General features: G+C 40.8%; 1 protein-coding gene across 1 annotated transcript; it reads left to right on the top strand.

Moving 5' to 3' along the window:
• Positions 1-570: 570 nt before the first annotated feature.
• Positions 571-3,227, top strand: LOC109216784 (scarecrow-like protein 3). Its single transcript, XM_019380972.1, has one exon. It carries the CDS (start codon positions 1,516-1,518, stop codon positions 2,929-2,931), a length of 1,416 nt encoding a protein of 471 aa, XP_019236517.1. The 5' UTR covers positions 571-1,515; the 3' UTR covers positions 2,932-3,227.
• The last annotated feature ends 11,888 nt before the right edge of the window (positions 3,228-15,115 follow it).

The raw sequence follows: 15,115 nt of genomic DNA, 5'->3' as shown, positions 1-15,115 counted from the left end.
AGATTCGGATGATGTTAAAAGAAACTTAGTATTAAGTAGATAATGATACTGATTAAATAGTGCGTTACTGATTCTCAATGATTTAATACTCACATAACCATTTTTTTTTTTAAAAAATTGCATTAACGAATTACCCATTATTTAGCTTAACATGAAAGAAAGGTAAAATAAACAAGTTTTGTTAGTTGAGACTTTGGTCTAGCAGTAATAACATAAAGTGTAATATATACATTGGGGCAGATTCAAATGATGTTAAAAAACTTATTAAATAACGCGTTACTTAATAAGAATAGTTAAATGATAAAAAGGAACGACTGATTAAATAGTGCGTTACTTGATGATTTTTAAATTATAAAAAAGAAACAACTACCATTATTAACTACACAATAAAGTAAAGTATGATTTAAATCCTCTATTCCAACTAACAACAAAAACAAATTCCTTGGGGTGGTGGGAGAGAGAGATTTTGGAAAGAAAAATAAAGGTTTAACACAAAAATAAAGATTTCTCACAAATTCCATATTCTTCTGAAAAGACAAATACAAAAACAGTAAGGACAAAAACCAAACCCACGCATTGTCTACAAACGTAGCAATGAAGAAACTCTCACAAACCTGACACAACTCTCTCTCTCTCTCTCTCTCTCTCTCTCAAAACATCTTTAATTGAATCCCAAAAATAGAATCCCAATTCCTTATTTCCTCTCTTTCCTCTTTCAGCAGCAAGTTACAAAAGCAGAGTCTTTAACTAGTTTTAGCAAAGATTTTTCACTAAAGAAACTGACTTTGTAGTGAATTGTTTAGTGCTATTTGTGGGGTTTTGTTGATTTGAATAACCCTTAAAGGAATTTGTTGTTGTTCTTCTATTTGGTAAGTTTCTTGCCAAATTTAACTTTTGCTCTGTTTTTGCTCTGTTTTCTGCTTGGTGATTTTCAATAGCTGAGCCAAGATTTCATTTTTCCAATTCAAGCTTTTACCTTTCTGCTGAGCTTTTACAATTTGGACTGAAATAATAGTGAATTCAGATTATTTCCGATTATTTGAGCCTTTTTTAGTATAGCAGCCACTTGGATATACTCACTCTCTTTGTGTCTCTCTTTCCCTCTCAGTTGTTCTTAGTACTTTGTCAATAGTTCATTTAAGAGCAAGGTCTGTGTATGTACTATCCTTCCCATACCCCACCCGTGGAATATTATCCTCCTCAGACCCCACCTGTTACACTGTATTTGTTGTTGTTGATCCAACCTACACCCCTCCTATGGAATACTACCCTCCCCGGACCCCATATGTGGAATTATAGTGTTTGTCGTTGTTGATCCTCCCCGGACCCCACCTGCGGAATACTACCCTCCCCAGATCTCACCGGTGGAATTAGACTGTCTTTGTTGTTGTTTATTTATTGGAAAGTTTGTGTCTTGATTCAAAAAGTATTATTCATTCAACCACCCTGAGGTGTGTGAAGTGAACTTTTTTTAATACTTTTGAACCAACATTTACTATTTATTAGTTTGTGAAAATGTTACAAGATGATGGTTCATCATCTGTGACATCATCATCACCTATTCAAATATTTCCAATAATGTCACTATCACCTGGTTTTAGTTCATCAAATCAGTGGCTTAAGGAGCTGAAATCTGAAGAAAGAGGGTTGTATTTAATACACCTTTTACTTGCTTGTGCTAATCATGTTTCTTGTGGTAGTCTTGAAAATGCTAATATAGCACTTGATCATATTTCCCAACTTGCTTCTCCTAATGGAGATACTATGCAAAGAATTGCTTCACATTTTACTGAGGCATTAGCTGATAGGATTCTTAGAAGTTGGCCTGGTATTTATAAGGCATTGCGTTCGACTAAGTTATCGGTTGTCTCAGAAGATATTTTAGTTAGGAAGATGTTTTTCGAGTTCTTTCCTTTTTTGAAGGTTGCTTTTGTGGTTACAAATCAAGCTATAATTGAAGCTATGGAAGGTGAAAAGATGGTTCATATTGTTGATCTTAATGCTGGTGAACCCTTGCAATGGCGCGCATTGCTTCAGGACTTAAGTGCGCGTCCTGAAGGACCGCCTCATTTGCGCATAACGGGGGTTCATCAGCAAAAAGAAGTGTTGGATCAAATGGCATATGTACTTACTGAAGAAGCAGAAAAGTTGGATATACCTTTTCAGTTTAATCAAGTAGTTAGCCAATTGGAAGATCTTGATGTTGAGAAATTGCGCGTTAAAACTGGGGAGGCGCTTGCGATTAGTTCAGTTATGCAATTGCACACTCTTCTTGGACACGACAATGAACCTCAAAAGAAGTCCCCTTTGCCTTTTAAGCATTCAAATGGTGTTAACTTGCATAGGGCATTGATCAACCAAAATACCTTAGGGGAGTTGCTTGAAAAAGATATGGGCCATATGGCTAATGGTTATAGTCCGAGCAATGACACGGCTTCATCGTCCCCGCTATGTTCAACAACAAAAATGGATGGTTTCCTCAATGCTTTGTGGGGTTTATCACCAAAAGTTATGGTGGTAACAGAACAAGATTCTAATCATAATGGAACAACTCTTATGGAGAGGTTATCGGAGTCGTTACATTATTATGCTGCATTATTTGATTGTCTAGAATCCGCATTGCCAAGAACATCATTGGAGAGGTTAAAGGTGGAAAAAATGCTGTTAGGTGAGGAGATTAAGAACATTATAGCATGTGAAGGACTCGAACGAAAGGAGAGGCACGAGAAGCTCGAAAAATGGTTCCAAAGATTTGATGTAGCTGGTTTTGGAAATGCGCCTTTGAGTTATTATGCTATGTTGCAGGCAAGAAGGTTGTTGCAAAGTTATAGTTGTGAAGGATACAAGATCAAAGAAGAGAATGGTTGTGTGGTGATTTGTTGGCACGATCGAGCTCTTTTTTCAGTGTCATCTTGGAGATGTAGGAAGTAAGACTAGACTTAGTTCTTATTATGAAGTTTTAATTATCTCTTCTGTTTCTTTTGTAACATAATTTGTAGGATGAACTTTTGTTAGTGAGACTGTCATTGACATGTTTTGAGTTATTCTATTTTTTTTTTGGGGGGGGAAAGGGAGCCTTGGCGTAACTGGTAAAGTTGTTGTCATGTGTGACCTGGAGGTTACGGGTTCAAGCGGCGGAAACAACCTCTTGCAGAAATGCAGGGTAAGCGTACAATAGACCCTTGTGTTTATGGGATCAATATTCTAAAATGGTGAATTTCTTTTGATATCCATTTCGTTTTATGCGACAAAATAAATATGTCTATCACCTTCTTTTTCCATAGATGAGATTAGGATGAAAGGTATTTATCTTGACATTTCGTTTCTCTGGCTTGCTCTTTCAAATAAAAAGATTTGAGTGTCTTTATCTACCTGATATGGGCTATTACCTTTGAGGCAACTACTTGAAATCCATTAGCTAGCCAAAAAAAGTGTCTGCTTAATCGAAGCGAAACAAATGACATATAGTAAAAAATATTTGCGGATGCGAAGATACAAAAATACAAGACTAATGCTAATGAAACCGGCATGAAAATGAGACACACCCGCTTAACTACTATTCTTCTACCCTAATTCTTATAGCATGTTTGGTCAAGCTTTTAAAATCTGCTTATTTTGAAAAACGCTTTTGTCAAAAACGCTTTTCAAAAAAGTAATTTTGGTAAGAAGTAGTTTGTGTTTGGCTAATTAATTTGAAAAGGGCTTTTGAGCAACAATTAGTGTTTGGCCAAGCTTTTAGAAAGTGTTTTTAAGTGTATTTTTCTTAGAAGCGCTTTTCAAAAAAGTGCTTTTGGAGAGAACTTACTCTTTTCTGCTTCTCCAAAACTGCTTCTGCTTATACTCAAAAACATTTTTTTTCTTGGTCAAACACCTTAATTTTGGCAAAAAAACACTTTTGACTAAAAAAAAAAGTACTTTTGGCCAAAAAATAAGCTTGGCCAAACAGGCTATTAACCTCCAACCCTTCTATTAAGGGTCATGTCCTCGGTAAACTGAAGTAGCATCTTTAAAATAATGCCTATAAAAAAATTATTACAGCAACCTTAACGTCTTTGCCACAAGTTTAATTATTAGAGCAATCAAGGTCCTGTTGCGAGAGGTGTGCGTGACATTATTAATTGGATAACATGGTTTATGAGGTTCGATAGGATTAGGAATGATGATCTTCGGGAGAAGGTGTGTGTGGCTCCCATTGATGACAAGATGCGGGAAGCGAGGATCAGATGGTTTGGTCATGTACAGAGGAGAAGCCCATATGCTCCGGTAAGGAGGTGTGGGCGGCTGGTTGTGGAGGGCACGAGAATAGGTAGAGGGCGGCCTAAGAAGTATTGGGGAGAGGTGATCAGGCAGGACATGGCGAGGCTTCAGATTTCCGAGGACATGTCACTTGATAGGAAGATGTGGAGGTCGAGTATTGGGGTTGTGGGTTAGGAGGTAGTTGAGTCTTGCCTTACTTCGTACCGTTGTTAGTCTAGTCTGGTAGGGTTTTTGTCTAAGATATCTAGTGGCAATGTCGTGTCTTACTCTTTCGCTTTTCAGTGCCGGACCTATGTACTAGCTACACTTTTACTTTGAGTCTTTCTTCTTGATTTCATGATGTTCCTATTTTTCCTATGATTTCTGTGGTGATACTGATATTGTCTCCCTTTGTCTTTTTGTCCTCTTGAGCCAAGGATCTTTCGGAAACAGCCTCTCTATCCCTTCGAGGTAGGAGTAAGGTCTACGTACACACTACCCTCCCCAAATCCACTAGTGGAATTTCACTGAGTCGTCATTGATGTTGTTGTTGGTTTATGAGGTGCGTACCCACTACCCTCCCCAAATCCCACTAGTGGGATTTCACTGAGTCGTTGTTGTTGTTGTTGTTGGTTTATGAGGTTCGATTCATCAATGCCTTTTTCCGGGTTAATCGTCGTATTTGGATCAGTTTACACTCACCTCAATTATTCCATTACATACATAGTGTCTTTCACCATCACATGTATCCAGTAACTCACTTACAATGATCCTAATCTCACTTGTATATCACTAATTAACTTAAATATCTACTTTACCTTCCATTAATACAATATTACAAGTTTAAACTTCATTTACCAAACATAGTTCTTACTAAGCATAATTTATACTACGGAAAAGGGTCTGATATATCCCTCTACTATTATAAATTGTTTAAAATTATCCTCCGTTATACTATTGAATCAAAAGAATCCCTACCGTCTTACTATCCACATAAATATACCCCTAACTTGACAGACTAGACATGTGGCACTCATCCAAGACTTTTGGTCCATCGAATTTTAGATTAGACACGACCCGTCACATTACCCGTTGCCCGACCCATTAAATTTGACCCGCCAACAAAAAGGTAAGAAAAAGTAAATATTAGAACCTCCAACTCTAAAACCCCTAACCCGCTTCTCTCAGTAAACCCAAATCGCCCAAATCATACACCATATTATCAGCTGAGTTTTCCTAGAAAAATTGAAAATTTACATTTAATACTTGTCCTCTATGATTTTGCTTACAGTCCTTAACTTTCTTGGTAAGGCTACCAACACCTCCACAATCGGCACCACCATGGATGCCTAATTATTACTTCATCTCCAAATTACTCAATAAAGCACGGAAGTTGTACAGAAACAACACACAAATACCCAAATTAAAATTGATTAAATAAGCATCAAAAGAAAGTAGTGGCATAGGATAATTTTAAATAATTTTTAATAGTAGAGGGATATATTAGATCCTTTTCCGTTTATACTATGCATTTCTGTCCCTCTTTGTTGCCTCCAAGTAAATGTGACGTTTGGTTTCACATCGGATGTCAAACGGGCCACTGGATTTGAGATTTCTCAAAGTAAATTTGGGCCTGTCAGAAATTGGGCCGTCCTGGCCCATTTAGGACTGGTCTGGCCCTTTTTACCTAATTGGGCCTAATTGGCAGCCCAGTTGACATGTTTAGATATTGGCCCTTTCTGAAAGATTGTTTAGGTACTATTGGATGAAAGGGCAAAATTTGGAAATATTTATTTTGCATATTTCTTTTACCTCCATAAACATATCTTCATCAGCAGTGAACATATAACAAATTCATTCCCATTTGAATTCAATGGAATTGAAACAATTCCGTAACAATTTTTCTACCAAACGAAGATCATAAACATGAGGAAAAATTGGTAATTTGGGAAGACGAGCTCAAGAAAAATGAGTTTATTCTCCTGATTTATTCTTCGCTCGTGAAATGTATTACGAAATTTCTTTAATTTTTCCAAAGTCCCAACAAAAATAAAGAGAAAAAAGCTACAAGTTTATCTTCATTCTTTTATGATTTTTTCAAGCATCTAAAAATATAAAATCACAATTTCTTCATTGGAGTAGGAACATTAACATATATAACAAAATATATTATCGGAAAATCTATGGGTTCAATTATACGGGGAAAAATCTATCTATGTACTACTCGTAATAGTTTAAAACTTTGCCTTTCGTGGTGTTTTTGATCTATTGATATTTTTTCCGTTTGTAACCTAATTTCATATTTGTCTTTATCATTAACGGAACTCTAGCATGATATGTGAGCTCCATGTGTTCAAAATATTTGAGTGAAAAGGTCCAGATTTGCCTATGTATATTATAAACCGAATCGAGAAAAAACCGACTTAATTGGTTTGGTTTGGTTCTAATATTTGAAAAACCAACTTACTTAGTTTGGTTTCTTTTTAGAAAAAAATCGATCCAAACCGAACCATGAACACCCCTACCGAGGGGAAAGGATTTTTTTTCAATTTAAGTGACATTATCGAAACGGGATTATTTAATTAATTCAGAGTTGCCACTTGGAATAATTTATGGTGTCCCAAGTCACCGATTTATTTTAAATCCCAAATCGAGGAAATTTGACTATGTGTTAAAGTCTGCGAAAACCAAAAGACCGGTAAGGAATTCTATTAACCCGGGAGAAGGTGTGAGGCACTCCCGAGTTCCGTGGTTTTAGCACGGTCGCTCAACTATTAATAATTGGCCTAATTATCTGATTTGTTACATATTAAAACCTATGTGCATTTTTATTCATTTTACTGCTTTTATTACAATACTGCATTTTGAGCTTTTATGGAATTAATTGAGACGAGTTACGTTGTCGTACACTCGTTGTTTATACACATTGCAAATCGTGCCACATGAAACGCACCCGCAATCTACAAGGTGTTTAATTTTATTATCGTTCGAAGTTATGATCGAGTCACGTGAAACGCACACACGAATTGGGGTTACGTATCATGACTATGCCACGGGAATCGTACCCACAATCACAATGATTATTATTAGTCGGGCCTAAAGTAAACTACGAATATTCATAAAATATTGTCCTAAACTAATTTGAGATTATTGTAAGGCAAGTGTTTGCCTCGAAAAATGTGAGTAACAATTAAAGATGATTTGTAGTTTTAAAGATATGTGATTTATTCCAATACTAGTGAATATATAAGTAATATTAGGTTTCAGTAAGAAGAATTAATGAACCAAACCAGTGTTGTTAGAGCAACGGGGACCTCGAGCTCGATTATCTCGGTGGCCTCGAGGTGAGTTAAGAGCAAATAAAGTATGAACAATAAAGCAAAAACAATAAAGCTGAAGAACAATTGTGGAGCACAGTAAACGAGAAAAGCAGAGTAGAATGTTCTATTGCAGTGAATGAGATGATCCTTACAAATGATTGGGGTCCCCTTTATATAGGAGGGAAAAATTCTAATATGGTACATTCCCAATTATGTTAAAGAATTCTATTGGTACAGCTGTATAACAACTTAGTACGGACTCGTACTATTTCGTACAAATCTTATCCCATAATTATGCCCTGATCCACGTGTCCTTGAGAAATTCTCGCTCTTTCTTGAGTGTCATCGAAATTGTACTGCCCTCGAGGTGGATCATGACGGGTCTCCGATTTGCTCCCTCGAGGTATGCGTTTTCCAGTCAGATCTGGTCTTTACTTCGTGCTACCCGAGCTCGAGCCCAGGGTACCGTTAAGTCTTCGAAATCGAGCTCTTCGATTTCGACCGTATACAGATAGTCCCCGCGTTTCTTAGAATGAAATGATATAAAACGATTTGAATTCCCGAAGTCCTTTATGATGGCATCACTCTTATGACGTAAGCGTTGAAATGATCGAAGCGTCCCATCGGTTCTTTTCCCCAAAAATATTAAATGCACGCCAGAGTCGGTCGGCCATCAATATTAATGAACCGTCGTCGCCTTCGTCTATATATACTTGTTTTGTCTTCTCATTAAGAACTTTTCACCTTGCAACACCTATTTTTCTCTATACGTTTCCTTTTCACCACCGGTTCCTCCGCTGTATTAGCTCAAAACCTCGCCGGTTCATTCATTTCTTCCTTCTTTTTGTAAAGAACCGATGGCAAAAACTTTCAAATCCGTTCCTCAGAAAGAAGGAACCTCCACTTCTATTTCCCGTCCAGTCGATGGTAAACCGCGGGTGCTTCATGAGATCGTACCGAACAATATTTCTTTGAAAAGGGACTTTATAGTCGAGAACCCTCCCGACGTCCCCGACTGTCGAGAGCATGCATCGAGATACATATGATCAATTGAGTAAAAACACCTCGATGCCGTGAGGAGAGAGTGTAAATGGGAAGAGAAGGTCATTCTGCAAATACCTTCTCGTGAGGAGGACATCACAACTTACGTAGAGGGGTTTCTGAGTGTGTATACATAACCATTTACGTTGGGTCCCCTTGACCCGCTCGTGCTTGAATTCTACCGAAGATATCAAGTCACCCTAGGCCAGATTCATCCGTCATTTTGGTGGATCGTAATAATGATGAGGCTCTTCGCCGAAAAGGCCGGGCTTGAGTTCACCCTTAGCCACCTCATCCGATTATATCGACCTCAATATTTCCGAAGTTTAATCAAACTCCAACGCCGATCAACCAAGTCTCTTCGCCAGTAACAACGAAGACAAGGATCGAGGTTGGATGAGCCGGTTCATCAGGGTGAGGACCGTTGATGTTATTCCCAAGGAGTTCCTGCCGCTCCCCGAGAAATGGAACTTTGAACGTGAGGGGAATTCTTCGCTTTAGTTTTTCCCGATAAATTTTGCTAAACTTCGCATAATTATTCCTTTCCCTTTTCCGCAGCGGTCCCGTGGATGCCTAATGCGGTCCTCGACCTCAAGGACTGGGTTCGCAAACTAGCTTCTACTTCATCGTACGATAAACGCAAGTGGCGAGGTTGTCGAAGGGCAAGTGGGAAGCGAAACACCACGGTACGCGTCATAATGTTTCTTTCCTTATTAAGAATGTCTTCCTTCATATGACCTGATTCCTCTATCGCATGTATTAGTGAGTTCTTCGAGATGAGGCTGCCCTCTCCCGGGGAGGAAGTAGGATCTTCGGCTCCAAAGCCAAAGAAGAAAAATAAGAGAAAAAGGTCCTCGAAGAGCGAGGACACTCAAAGCCAAGCAGAGCCCGCTCGGAGGCGCAAGAAAAGCGTCGTCATCAATGTGGACATTGACTCGGTCCACCAATCCATGGACGATGATGATGACGAGATGGAGGGTTCGATGTTGGTGACTCGAACCATGAAATCTTCCGAGGATATCAAGCCTGCTGAGGTCGGGGCCCCTAGCCTCGAGGAAGGAACTTTAAAAGAAAAAGGGGAAGAAGGCCCTGCATCACCTGATGTGGTAACTTCTTCCCAAACATCTGGAAATACTCCAAAGGAAGTAAGCTTTGAAGCTCCTTTGCCTGAACAGAGCGCCTTGGGTGATCTCCCCGAGGCCATGACAGCATGTCATTCCTCTCCATTTTCGGCCTTCTCCGAGGATGCCATTAGGGATGCTCTGAACTTGAAGACGTCCGAGCTAGGCGGAGTCCCGAGTGAAAATGACCCCTTCTAGAGTTGCTTTGCTGGGGTCGATGAGGCCGACCCAGCGAATGCGAGCTCAATCTTCGAGGAGGCTCAACGTCTTTGCTCAATTGTAAGTTTTTAGTGGTACTACAATTTCTCCAATGCCATACTTTTCTTATTTTGTCTAGTCGATCATTCCTTTCCTTTCTGTAGGCCTTTGACAAATTGAAGACCTAATTGCGTCATTGTGAAGCCGAGTAGTGTAGAGCTTCGAATGAGGAGAAAACCCTTAGGCTTCTCCTGACAAAAAGAAGGAAGAACTGAAGCATCTTCGATCAGAGTTGACCAAAGCTCATGAATACGAGTGTGAGTTAGAAAAGAAGGTAACCTCTGTTATGAAAAAATATGGGCTACCTTTCCCATCTTCGGAGGCTAATACTTCATTGTCTCAGCTGCAACAAAAGCTAGATATGATTGGGCAGCTCCGGGGCGAGGTAGAGAAAGTTCGAGCCGAGTGCAATGAATGGAAGGCGAAGATGAACACCCTCATTGTGGCTAAAAATGATGCACTGGCGAAGGTATCGGCCCTCGAGGTTCAACTTCGGAATGCTCAAGGGAGCAACTTGGTTCAGGCTGGCAGAATAGCCGAACTCGAGGCTGGTCTTGCGAAGGCCAAGGCCGAAGTTGTGGAAGTCCGGGCCGAAGCCAGAGAAATACAAGCCAAGGCCGACAGGACGGTGGCCATCTATTTGGAGGATGCTACCGATGCTCATATGGAGTTGAGGAGGGCTTCCGACCGAGAGAAAAGAAGCAATGACTATGCCCGATGGCGGTCCCGCAGGGAGACCCTCGAAGAGGTCCATGCTAAAGGCTTCGATCTTTTCGATGAGATAAAGCAAGCTAAGGCAGATGAGGTTGATGCCAAATTTGTTCTTTCCTCCGACGATGATGATGACGTCAAAGATGATGAAGAGGAGGAGGTTGTCGAAGAAGCTACCCCCGGGGAAGAGGCCGGTCCCGGGGGAGTGACAAGTCCGGGGGGGAATGCCCCTCTGGTTTAGGTAGAATTTTTTATTTCTTTTTGTAATTTTTTGCTTTGTAGGACTCCTGTGTAATATCTTTTTGTATATATAAAAAGGAAAGGAGTTTCCTTAGTCGTTTGCCTTCAATTTTTCTTCAAAGTTTGCTTGATTTTTATATGCTATAATCTCTGAGCGTTGATTCAAATTCGGGGTGGAGTAGATCCTCAAGTTTTGTGTTTGATCAATGATCGATAATAGGTTATCATTTAAGGTTCGATCTTCGAGCTAAGTTTTAGCTCGGGACTTTTGAGTTCGAGCTGGGTTAGGTCTCGAGCATGGTGTGCTTCGGCCTTTAAGCTCTTTAAATATTAGCCCTTAGGCTCTTTAGGTTGGCCCTTAGGCTTCTTTAGGTTGGCCCTTAGGCTCTTTTGGGTTGACCCTTAGGCTCTTTTGGGTTGGCCCTTAGGCTCTTTAGGTAGCGCCAATTCGGCCTCTAAAATGGCTATAAATTTTTCCCTCTTTCTGGCTAAAGACTTAGTGAAAATTTTGGTATGCCTTAGCATGTATCTTTTGTATTATTCGTTCGATTTTTTTTGAAGGTTCGATTGATTGGAACCTCGTTTGTAATTTGATATGCAATGTTAATCGAATACCTTTTGAGGTTTTTTTTTAAGGTTGATGTTATCGAAGCCTTTGCATTATTCGAGGCTGATTATATCGAAGCCCTTTATAATTTGCTTTTGCCGAGGGTAGCCTGATTTAACCAATTTTTTCGAAGTATATGAAGGCCTTTTAGTTTTATGGCGGAAGTCGGACGTCTCCAAGCCGCATTATTTCGGCCGTAGCCTTTTCATATGACCGTAGTCTTTCATATGTCCGTAGCCTTCAGTCCCCGAGTGTGATGGCCTTGGCCTTGATATAGAGGGGATGCCTCTTTGAGGTCTTGTGAGCTTGAGTGTGCCTCTTTGAGGTCTTATAAGTTCGAGTGTGCCTCTTTGAGGTCTTATAAGTTCGAGTGTGCCTCTTTGAGGTCTTATAATTTCGAGTGTGCCTCTTTGAGGTCTTATAAGTTTGAGTGTTCGATGACTCGATGTGTCGTTTGTCAATGACAGTCCCTGAGTATTCAGGTGCATTCAGGATTTTGGCCCTTGAACCGTTAAAGTGAAAATAGTAGACTTCTTTGAGGCACAAAGTGTTTTGATATAATAAGAATGCTTTTTCAAATAATTGATACATGTTTTGCCGATGGGGGCTCGACTATTCTACATGGACACGGTTCATTTGACCGTTTGGCCCATTACAACATTCCCCTATTGAGGCCCTCCTTGGCATGAATTGCTTTCTCTGAGAATGCGTCCTCCGAGGGTGATGCCCCCCAGTGTTCGAGGTTGATTGAAAAGAAGCCTTGAATACTTGTTGAATATTCCTTAGGTAGCATGTAAGTGTTGCCTCGTTAAAAACCTTGCCGGTAAAACCCATTTGGGATAAAACCCGATCTAAGGGAAAAGGAGTGCAATGCATGCTTTAAAACCCAAGGTCTTCAAGCTGAAAGGTGCCTCGATGTCTCCAATCGAACATCTGCAAAGGAGTTAGTTTTAAATACAAATGGAAAAGGGGAGAAGGCCATACCTCAGCAGTAATAGCGTTTGAGCAACCATACATTCCAATTGTTTGATAGTTTCTCGCTTTCCATTGTACTAAGTTTGTAGGATCCTTTCCCTACGACTCCGAGGACACAGTACGGTCCTTCCCAATTGGGTCCTAGTTTCCCTTCGTTTGGGTCTCGAGTGTTGAGAGTGACTTTCCTTAAGACTAAGTCCCCGACTCCGAAATATTGAAGGTTCGTCCTTCTGTTGTAATACCTTTCGATCCTTTGTTTTTGCGCGGCCATTCAAATTAATGCGACCTCACGTTTTTTATCTAGTAGTTCGAGAGAAGTGTTCATAACTTCGTGATTTGAGTTCTCGGTGGCATGCTGAAACCTGACGCTAGGTTCCCCTACTTTGACTAGGATCAATGCTTCGGGCCCGTATACCAAAGAAAATGGGGTCTCCCCCGTGCTCGACTTTGATGTCGTTCGATATACCCATAGCACCTCGGGCGATACTTCTCTCCATTTCCCCTTAGCATCATCTAACCTTTTCTTTAAGTTTCGAATGATGGTTGTGTTTGTGGACTCGGCCTGACCATTTGCACTTGGGTGGTAAGGCGCTGATAGAATCCTTTTAATTTTATGGTCCTCGAGGAATTTGGTCACTTTGCTGCCGACGAATTGTTTCCCATTGTCACATACTATTTCGGCAGGTATCTCGAACCGACATATGATGTGGTCCCATATGAAGTCGATGACTTCTTTTTCTCTTATCTTCTCGAAGGCCTGCGCTTCTACCCATTTTGAGAAGTAGTCAGTCATAAATGAAATAAATTTAGCTTTACCTGGCGCTGTTGGTAGGGGGCCGACGATGTCCATCCCCCATTTCATGAACGGCCACGAGGATAGGACCGAATGGAGTTGTTCACCGGGTTGACGGATCATCGGTGCAAATCTTTGGCATTTATCACACCCTCGAACGAACTCCTTGGTATCCTTTTCCATGTTATCCCAATAATACCACGCTCTGGTCACCTTGCGAACCAAAGAGTCGGCACTAGAATGGTTCCCACAAGTGCCCTCGTGGATTTCTCGTAATACATAATCGGTGTCCCCGGGTCCCAAGCACACTGGTGGTCCATCGAAGGTTCTTCTATACAACGTTCCATTTTCATCGAGTGAGAATCGAGCTGCTTTAGCTCGAAGTGCTCTCAACTCTTTTGGGTCCGTGGGGAGCTTCCCATGCTTCAAGTAATTGATGTACTTATTCCTCCAATCTCACATTAAACTTGTTGAATTAATTTCTGCATGGCCTTCTTCGATCATCGACCTCGATAGTTGGATGACAGTCCCCGGGACGATATCATCTTCTTCAATCGATGACCCCAAGTTTGCAAGTGCATCGGCCTCGCTATTTTGTTCTCGAGGTACATGGTCTAGTGTCCATTCCTTGAAGCGGTGCAATGTCACTTGAAGTTTGTCTAAGTACCTCTGCATTCGATCGTCTCAAATCTGGAAGCTCCCGTTTACTTGATTTAGCACCAAAAGGGAGTCACACTTTGCCTCGATAACCTCTGCTCCAAGGTCCTTAGCTAATTCGAGACCTGCAATCATGGCCTCATACTCGGCCTCATTGTTAGTCAATTTAGAAGTTTTGATAGATTGCCTAATGACAATGCCCGTAGGCGGTTTTAAAAGGATGCCGAGCCCGGATCCTTTCACATTCGAGGCACCCTCTGTGAAGAGTGTCCATACCCCTGATGACATACCCGTTTTTAGCAAGAGCTCCTTTTCTACTTCGGGTACGAGGGCAGGCGCGAAATCGGCCACGAAGTCTGCCAAAATTTGAGACTTGATAGCCGTTTGAGGCTGGTATTCGATATCATATCCTCCAAGTTTGATGGCCCATTTGGCCAATCTGCCCGATACTTTGGGCTTATTCAAGACACTTCGAAGTGGGTACGTAGTCAATACGCATATAGGATGGCTTTGAAAATATGGTTTTAATTTCCTAGATGCGTTTATTAATGCAAGGGCTAACTTTTCCAAATGTGGGTACCTGGTTTCAGCATCTCCTAGGGTCCGACTAACATAATAGACTAGAAATTGCGTACCTTGCTCTTCTCAAACCAACACGCCACTTACCGCCACCTCGGACACGGCTAAATACAAGTAGAGTGTTTCATACTCCTTCTGAGTATGGAGCAAGGGTGGGCTCGAGAGATACCGTTTCAATTCTTCCAAGGCTTGTTGGCACTCCGGAGTCCATGCGAAGTTGTTCTTCTTCTTGAGTAGGGAAAAGAAATAATGGCTCCAATCTGATGACCTCGAGATAAATCGGCCTAAGGCAGCTATCCGTCTGATCATCCATTGTACGACTTTCACATTGTTCACTACGGTGATTTCCTCGATGGTTTTGATTTTATCGGGGTTGATCTCGATACCCATGTTCGACACCATAAAGCCCAATAACTTGCCCGAGCCGACTCCAAAAGCACATTTCTCTGGGTTGAGCTTAATGTTGTACTTTATTAGGATATCGAATGTCACCTGCAAATGGGTCAAATGGTCCTCTGCGCGCAGGGACTTAACTAGCATGTCATCAATATAAACTTCCATGGATTTGCCTATTTGA

This window comes from Nicotiana attenuata, unplaced genomic scaffold (assembly GCF_001879085.1).
Source record: "Nicotiana attenuata strain UT unplaced genomic scaffold, NIATTr2, whole genome shotgun sequence".
Classification (NCBI taxonomy): domain Eukaryota; kingdom Viridiplantae; phylum Streptophyta; class Magnoliopsida; order Solanales; family Solanaceae; genus Nicotiana; species Nicotiana attenuata.
This window is presented reverse-complemented; position numbering and strand designations above follow the sequence as displayed.

Excerpts from the sequence above, each read along its gene's own strand:
- LOC109216784 (XM_019380972.1), top strand. The coding sequence starts at position 1,516 with ATGTTACAAGATGATGGTTCATCATCTGTGACATCATCATCACCTATT.